At 41.7% G+C, this 9,016-nt stretch overlaps 1 protein-coding gene across 3 annotated transcripts in view; it reads right to left on the bottom strand.

Annotated features, from left to right (window-relative positions):
- Positions 1–8,415, bottom strand: part of LOC119720262 (outer dense fiber protein 2-like) — a 28,072-nt gene extending 19,657 nt beyond the window's left edge. For 2 of the 3 annotated variants that reach the window (XM_038189886.1, XM_038189884.1), the window contains exons 1-7: positions 8,315–8,415; positions 6,614–6,777; positions 5,360–5,494; positions 4,221–4,382; positions 2,367–2,554; positions 338–467; positions 106–237 (exon numbers count right to left, since the gene is read on the bottom strand). In XM_038189886.1, coding sequence (XP_038045814.1) covers positions 106–237; positions 338–467; positions 2,367–2,554; positions 4,221–4,382; positions 5,360–5,494; positions 6,614–6,739 — 873 coding nt within the window. In that variant the 5' untranslated portion in view covers positions 6,740–6,777; positions 8,315–8,415. Of the gene's footprint in view, positions 1–105; positions 238–337; positions 468–2,366; positions 2,555–4,220; positions 4,383–5,359; positions 5,495–6,613; positions 6,801–8,314 lie in introns of all 3 variants that reach the window. The other variant, XM_038189885.1, reaches the window with a different exon arrangement.
- Positions 8,416–9,016: the final 601 nt, after the last annotated feature.

The raw sequence follows: 9,016 nt of genomic DNA on the forward strand, positions 1-9,016 counted from the left end.
TGTTAACAGACAAACCAACAAACAAACCAACGTTGATAAAAACATAACCTCCTTGGCAGAGGTAATTAGGTAAAAACACAGATGCTGTGTCGTCAGCGACCATACCTCGGACTTGTGCTGGTCCCGTAGCATTTGTCTGAGCGTTGTGTTGGTTCTCTCAAAGTCTTCAAGTTTCTGCAGGAGTAGCTCTCGCTGCTTGCCTAAGATCTTGCTGTCGTGAGAAGACATCCTCTTTTCCTATATACAGAAAACAAAAACAAGCGGATAATGGAAATGGCCTTGTTTTTTTGTGTGTGATATTGACCCCTGAAGTACATGTAATGCAATCTCTTCATACCTCTCTGAGTTTGTGTACTGCATCCCTGAGTTGAGTGACCTGCTTGGAGGCAGCCTCCGCATCCAGCTCCACCTCCACCAGCTTCTTGAGGAGTCTCTCCCTCTCAGTGCTGACGAGTGTCTTCTCAGCCCTTCGCAAAGAGAAAAGGCAAAACCGTTATCATCATCAGGAAATAATGCATCCACTACTTAAACTACTACACCAGCAAGAGCCTCCTGATGACTAACACAGTGCACTGTTGGAAACGTCAAGCTAAAACTGGTTCTTCTGAGCCCCAAACAACTCACTAAGAAATATCATTCACATTGTGGTACCGCAAGCCTCCCATTAACTCTAACTCCCTAGCGTCTTTAACTACATGTAGGAACTGGACCGATTCCATCAAAATCCACCAATCGCTGTCCGTCTAATACAAAACTGTACATGACTTAAAGGAATCCACCACTGACGCACTGGTTGACATTCATGGACTTGCTACACATGGCTTTTATTACAATGGCAGTACAGGAAGCTAGGAAAATTAATGGGATACCCCTAGTACTGCTTCAGGCTTTTAGGCCCAAGTCCATCATACTCAATATACAGTCATGCCTAGCCTTCTGGACCATTAGTCCCCCAAAATCCACCCAAATGGGGGATGGATTTTGATGGAGTTGGGGTGGTTAGGGTTAATTGAGTACTAGTAGGCCCGCCATGCAAACCTAAGTCTTACTTATAGGAAAACTATGATTAGCAATGAATTATGTGCAATGTTTTGGAGGGAATTTCGTTCACCAGTTCAAAAAAAAGGGCTGCCTCATTATTGCTTCATGAATGGAAAGGTTCTGCAGGGTAAAGGGTTTGGAGTGAAATGGAAGTATTACGCAGTCATGGTGTAGGTGGATGGGTAATGAGTAACTTCAAATGAAAGGTACCGGTATCTATAACTCATATGCGATGTTACACCTGCAGTGTTAGGGACTGGAACTTCATAAAGACAGACGCCGAACATATACATGTACAATGTGTAGCCAACTGATTAACAACTTCAGCAGAATATAACTTCTTCTCAAATAACTTAAAAACACTTCAATACTGACTTAACCGGTTACATGTACAATGAATGTCAATAAAAATGTAGAAGTCAGTCCATAATACTAGCACTCTCTTTCTGAAGAAAAAAAAACTATAGAGTCTGAAGGTATACTCTACACAATGGACTTTATCTCATCTCATTTGGACGTCCCAGTCCAAGTCTGGAGATACAGCTAATTAAACAAAAGGACTTGAATTTGAAGTTGGACCACTTTTCAGATTATCTGGTATCTAATGAAAGGTTTTCACATACCGACAAGGTGTGTGAATGCCTTTCATTAGATACAAGACAATCTGAAAAGTGCCCTAAGGCATGTAAGGGTACAGAAACACTTTATCATCTCATAGTACAGCTTTTACAACAGCGTTTAAAGCTATAGTCCATCATTTGCAGCTATCCGAAAAGTAACTGGCGTAATTGTTGTTGAATGAAACATGCTTGGTTGAAAAATAGTACGGGGACTAAACTCCCTGTGAAATTATTCTTTCTGGCAAGCTGTCATTTTGAAGTAATCGACGAAAGAAGGCCTTTCCAACGGTGCTTCTTAAGACGCACCGTAGGAAAATTTAAATTAGTAGTTCGTTTTGTTATTCGGCGAAGCGCGCGCAAGCATTGGCACGACGCACACCCAGTTGCTATAATTCGTCGGGTCAGTGCGCGACATCGCGTAGCTGCAATCGGCTCAGCGAGAATGTGTCTCGGACGCTGAATTCAGGCGCAATTCAAAACATGATTCAGCAACTTTTAATTTGAAAATGAGATCCTAGAATGCTGTTTTTCTCGGAATATACAGCTGAAGCTGAGCTGAAACTTCATCAGGTTAGTTGTTCAATACCCTTCTTTAGATTTTGAACACTTTTGTTGCTTCAAATGAACAAAATGCACAAATTACAAATGATGGACTATATCTTTAACTCTAGACAAAATGACTCAAGGAGAGAGGCTTGTCTGTACCTTGAGAAGTCTGTATCATTCCTGAGCACGTCCACGGAGCGTCTGAGCTTCTCATTCTCTCGTTCAGTCATCTTGAGCTCCTCCCTGTAGTCAATTATCTCCTCCTCCTGGTTCTCCAGGAGACGCTTGGAGATGTCCAATTCTTCCTTGGCCCTCTCCGCTTCACGCTTGGTGCGCTCCAGCTTCCTCTGTTGGCAATATAAAATACATAACATTACTGAGAGCTTTACCGTTTCAAGTACATGTATACCTCTTCACGTTGTCCACATTTCCACATCAGAAAATTATATTCCCTATAAAGATATAGTCCATCATTTGTAATTTGTGCATTTTGTTCGTTTGAAGCAACAAAGTTTTCAAAATCTAATGAAGGATACTGAACAACTAACCCGATGAAGTTTCAGCTCAGCTTCAGCTGTATATTCTGAGAAAAACAGCATTCTAGGATCTCAATTTCAAGTTAAAGTTGCTGAATCATGTTTTGAATTGGGCCTGAATTCAGCATCCGAGACGCGTTCTCACTGAGCCGATTGCAGCTATACGCGATGTCGCGCACTGATCCGACGAATTATAGCAACCGCGGGTGCACGTGCGCGCACGTGTCAATGCTTGCGCGCGTCTTAAGACGCACCGTTGGAAAGGCCTTCTTTCGTTGATTTCTTCAAAATGACAGCTTGCCAGAAAGAATCATTTCACAGGGAGTTTAGTCCCCTTACTATCTTTCAACCAAGTATGTTTTTCAACAATAATTACGCCAGTTACTTTTTGGATGGCTGCAAATGATGGACTATAGCTTTAATGCTAACCTTCCCAAATCCTCCAAATCCTCTTTGCAAAATGTGTTTAGCGAGTCAACACAAGTCTTTAACACTTTCTTGCTATCAGTTTGTGAACATGTTTACATGCTAAACATTTTTTTGCATGAGGTGATAGCAAGTAAAAGTTTAGAATCGTGTTTACTCGCTAAACACATTTTTTGTAGGCCGGGCAATCATCCACACAGAGGCAATTACAGGCTACCTCTGTCCCAATGCCTAAAATTGAAAACTTGGTGCCATGGTCGATTTGACCTCTCTTGGAAAATTACTCATAACTCTCTAAAAAATTATCAGATTTGGACGATTGATGTCTCATTTTAAAGTGGGAAGCATCTTTCAAACCATACCTATATTATCCATGCTGGTTACGCATTCTACGTCTAAAACACATTTTTTGTAGGCCAGGCAATCATCCACACAGAGGCAATTAGGCTACCTCTGTCCCAATGCCTAAAATTGAAAACTTGGTCCCATGGTCGATTTGACCTCTCTAGGAAAATTACTCATAACTCTGTAAAAAATTATCAGATCTGGACGATTGATGTCTCATTTTAAAGTGGGAAGCATCTTTCAAACCATTATCCATGCTGGTTACGCATTCTACGTCTAAAACACATTTTTTGTAGGCCAGGCAATCATCCACACAGAGGCAATTAGGCTACCTCTGTCCCAATGCCTAAAATTGAAAACTTGGTCCCGTGGTCGATTTGACCTCTCTTGGAAAGTTACTCATAACTCTGTAAAAAATTATCAGATTTGGACGATTGAGTGGAAAGCATCTTTCAAACCATACCTATATTATCTATAATAAACAGTGCTTAAAAGCAACGGTTGTGCATGGTTTTTCACGGCTTTCTCAAAAGGTATCATACATGGATCCAATGAGCTGAAACTTCAACAGGTTAAGTTTAGAACATTCTTCTTTAGATTTTGAGTGGTGTTATTATTGGAAACGCATAGAATGCCTGAAAATCAAATGATCCTACACGTATGCCTTTTAGCATACAAATCTAGTTGAACATTGATGAACATGTACCTCTGTCTTCAGGGTGCCTACTTCTGTCATGAGGCTGTCGATCTTCTTCTCATATTGGCCGAATCGTGCATCGTCATAATCCTCATCCAGGTCCTCCATACGCATTGTGGCATGCACTGTATCTCTCTCCGGTGGGTTGATCTCCAGTGAATGCGTTCCTGCCTAGTACCCAAAAAAAGGAGGGGAAAGCAGAACACTTTGATACCGGGAATGCTCCAGTTCTAAGTGGAAATGTACACAGTTGCTGCCAGGAAAAGCTTGAGATGAACAGGTTCCAATTTCATAGCGCTGCAATGCACACAAACTTTTTTTTTTTTCCAAACCCATCAGAGCCTCCATCAAGCATGAGATTTGACGTGGCGTTATTTAGCAAGGATTCATATTAAAAGGTGCAAAAAAACGAGACTTCCAGAATCCATATTGTACAGACTTTGTGCAGTCTTGAAAAAGGTTTGTACGTGACGTGATGTGCAGTAGGTAACACGCAAGCGCATACAGGGCGTGCAGTCTTCGAAATACGTGTGCAGTACACTCTGAATAGCCGGTCAGCGTCATTTACGTACAGTATATCTCACGGCGAGGGTAAGTGAAAAACACGCACGCACCCAAAAAGTCGAGGCTGTTCATTCACAGGCTTACACAAGAATATTTTCAATAAATCTAGAGATTTGCATTAAAGTGAGTGTGTATGTTTTATTACTATACATTTTTTTGGGGAGGGGGGAAGTTGCACAAAGAGATTGACAGGAGCGGGGTTTGAATCTGCGACCTCCAGATTACCGCACCAGCGCTACATGTATACCAACTGAGATATCCAGCCCTACAGGTACCGGTATGTTGGTGATTCCCCTACACTGTGTATTTGCCAATGTCTTTGTACAAGGGGCACTAGTCAGAATCAAGTAAACATGTACGCCGGGAACACGCCCTATTGCTCCAACGTGTTCAAGCACCCTCCTATGGCATGTATGGAAACATGCATTCTGAGCCATGCTGTTACCTGGATCAATATTGGTCAAGTGACCCATTGGTCAATGTTGGTTTGTTAAGAGTAAGCCAGCAGGAGAGGAAGGAAATTTTAACCATTTGTGACCTTTTTTTAGTAGCAGGAGGGTTAAACATTTGTATTTGACACTCACCTGCCAGGAGAATTTCTTTCCCTTGGTGGACCTGCCAGGAGCCGGCACCCAGGGTTCTTTGGAGGAGGCTGTTGGTCTGAGGTTACCCACCCCAAAGCTACGGTTGCTTTGTGCTTTGCTCTCCTTCAGCTTTTCCTGGACATAATCAATGTGATAGAAAATATAGTATTAAAGATAATAGTCCATCATTTGTAATTTGTGCATTTTGTTCGTTTGCAGCAACAAAAGTGTTCAAAATCTAATGAAGGATATTGAACAACTAACCTGATGAAGTTTCAGCTCAGCTTCAGCTGTATATTCCAAGAAACAGCATTCTAGGATCTCAATTTCAAATCAAAAGTTGCTGAATCATGTTTTGAATTGCAGCTATACGCGATGTCGCGCACTGATCCGACGAATTATAGCAACCGCGCGGGCCTGTGCGTCATGCCAATGCTTGCGCGCGCTGCGCCGAATAAAAAAACGAACTACTAATTTAAATTTTCCTACGGTGCGTCTTAAGACGCACCGTTGGAAAGGCCTTCTTTCGTTGATTATCTTTCAACCAAGTATGTTTTTCCACAATAACACGTCAGTTACTATCTCGGATGGCTGCAAATGATGGACTGAAAAATAACATTAACCCCAAAATCCCTGGGCACTTTTGCTACGATGTAACCTCAATCCTACAAAATCCTCCAAATGCCTCCATGCAAAAAAAGCTTACAGCTTCAATCCAACACAATCCTCCGTTAATTCATGACTGTGGTCCTTGGAGGGGTGACCAGTGCCTCAATCCTGCAAAATCCTACAGCAATCACTGTCAATATGTTGAGGCAGAGCCAGTGACATCCTGGAGCAGTATGGAGGATCTGAAGTATAATATAGGGCTTAATGTATGCACGGCTGCATAAGCATTAACAACACAAGGTCTGGCCCAACACCTTGACACAGTGCAATCTTCAAAAATCAGCCACACTTTTTGCCGTACAGCCTCAATCCTGCAAAGTCCTCCGTTTTGCAATGAGGTTTTGAAGGATTTTGGAAAGGAAGGATTTTGGAGAGGATTGAAGGTAGGTTAGGGTTATAACATTTGTTCAACCCATCAGAGTCATTGAACTCTCAAATGTGGCGTCAAGCTCAGCTCAAGACTTCCCGCCAACTTGCTAAATTTGTTTATCATCCATACCGAAGATGTACAATGTACAGCAAATTTATAAATTATAAAGTGTCCCCTGTATGAAAATGCAATGTACACACTGCACACAAGTTTACCTCAACCGCTCGAGCTGTAGCTGATTTCTTAGCCCCTTTCTTGATGTGAACGTGGACCGGAGTGACCTCATCCACATGAACATGGAGAGGAGGGGAGGGGGGGCCTCGCCCCTTGTCGATGGTCATCCTCTACAAGATTTTCCAGCCAGTCGTTAGAATGACAGCTATAAACAAAAGAAAAATCGTCCTTAAAAAACGATACGTAATAGAGATTAGGAACTTTAATTACAACAATGTTTGAGTGAGAGAAGTGAATGTTCTGCAATTAATTTGTCTGTCTTCGCCGTTTTTGAAAACCTTTGTAGCATGACATGCTCCCGAGTGCGATTCCGTTACCGAGCGCGCGCGATGCATCGATTATGATAATGAGTAGACTGGATCACGTTTGTAAACACATGTGCATTTCAAACGATAATAGGGGAGTCGGGAACTAGCGCAGCTTTTATGGCAGGTACCAGTTCAAGCTGGTTCCCGATTCCCTTTTACAGTTCGAAATGCACATGTATGTGTTTACAAACGTGACTCATTATCATAATCGATGCATCGCGCGCGCTCGGTAACGGAATCGCACTCGGGATACGGGGACCATAGAATGTACGCTGGGCATGTAGAAGAAATCGCGTCGTTCAAACATTAAACACGATCGGAAATTTAACGTGTTCAAAATCGCGAGGGGAGCTCTCCGAAATGAACGGAAAATTTCACTTTTTTCCGGATCGTAAGTAAACTTCAGTACAACCATCTTAATTATCGATGTCTACTTGTACCTTGCCACCCTGGCATATCTAGTAATTTGGAGGCCGTTTTGAAGGTGAAATCTGATGTTTTTTGTTGGAAAATGTTGGTTTTGGGGACAGTGACAGGATGATGTTGTCCAGGTCGCGGTATTAGCTTGGACCCCACTATCGCCAGACCATGTCCAAATGTTAAAAAAGGCGACAAGTTGGGTCCAAGTTACTCGGACTATATTTTAACATGTCTCAAACATTTTTTTGCAGAGTATTACATTTTCTTTTTCAGATTTGTGGCTCTGGGGGATTTTTTTTAAAAGGGAAATAAAGTCCGAAATTATAAAATGGTCTGAATCCCATCTTGGGAATACGAGGTAACACTAACAACGATAATTTTGGCATGGAGCCAGACTAAAACTTGTCACCGGAAAATGTTTAAGTACAAAAAAACAGTAATTGCGCATGTTCAGTGCATATCCGGCAAACTAACGTTTACTAAAGGTTTGCCGTCTCCGGCAAAATATACACTGCCAAAAAAAAATCGAGTGCAAAACTGAGACTAGAGTGAGATGCAACCCGCAACCTCGCGGTGCAAAATCCTACCGTCTATCGACTGAGCTGTCGCACTGCTCACTAAAACGTGTGGAAACAAATAATTATATACCTGCGTGCTTATCAAAAAAGTATCGTAGAGGGCGCTTAACAACGGCCGCCGTACCGATAGCCACTTCGAAAGAAAAAAAACCAAAACAACCACGTGTCGGAAATACACGACTACAGTACGCATCACTGCGCTGTCAAATGGATTGGGCGGTGGCAGACGACAGTTTTACCATTTTACAAAGCTATCTTTCTGTTTAAAGTCAGGTCAAGTTATGCAAATTCCTTCGAGTTTTGATGAATCTAATTGTTCCAAACCAACTGTTCATATAAGGTCAGAAAAGATACACAAGAAAATCATCAAACTCACTTTTGTACGTCCAGAATTACAGCGCCGGCCGAGATCTCAATTCACGTTTGTTGTTGTTTACAAAAGAAAGCGTCACGCCAAAACGAGCTCTCCTATTGGTCAATTTATTTTCTCCAGGCATATAATTATTTAAAAAGCACTTGACTCGTACTGGTATTAACTATTATGTTCAATTTGACACTTCGGATGCACCAGATTGCCATCGATTGGTTATTTATTCTCTGCAATATGCATTAGGGGTATAAAGTCCTTTAAAATTGTCAGAAAGTATGAAAATAAAAAAGGTCAAAGCTTTCTTTCTTCGCAGTGGCTATTCTTACGGCAGCCGTATCGCATTTCCCATTTTCTATCGTTACGGTAGACTGCAACCTGGCATCTTTTATAAAAAAAACATGACAAGAAAATATAAAATTAGAAGGAAAAAAGTGAATTTGAACTTTATGAAATTCGGACTTTATTTCCCTTTTAAAAAAAATCCTCCAAAGCCTCAGGTTAGAAAAGGAAAAAAATTCGAGTGCAAAACTGAGTTTCGAACCCGCAACCTCGCGGTACAAAATCCTACCCTCTATCGGCTGAGCTGGCGCACTGCTCGATAAAACGTGTGGAAACAAATAATTATATACCTGCGTGCGTATCAAAAAAATATCGTAGAGGGCGCTAAACAACGAGTGCCGTAACGATAGCCACTTCGTTCTTTCTTTT

This window comes from Patiria miniata, unplaced genomic scaffold (genome assembly GCF_015706575.1).
Source record: "Patiria miniata isolate m_02_andy unplaced genomic scaffold, ASM1570657v1 HiC_scaffold_9, whole genome shotgun sequence".
Lineage (NCBI taxonomy): Eukaryota > Metazoa > Echinodermata > Asteroidea > Valvatida > Asterinidae > Patiria > Patiria miniata.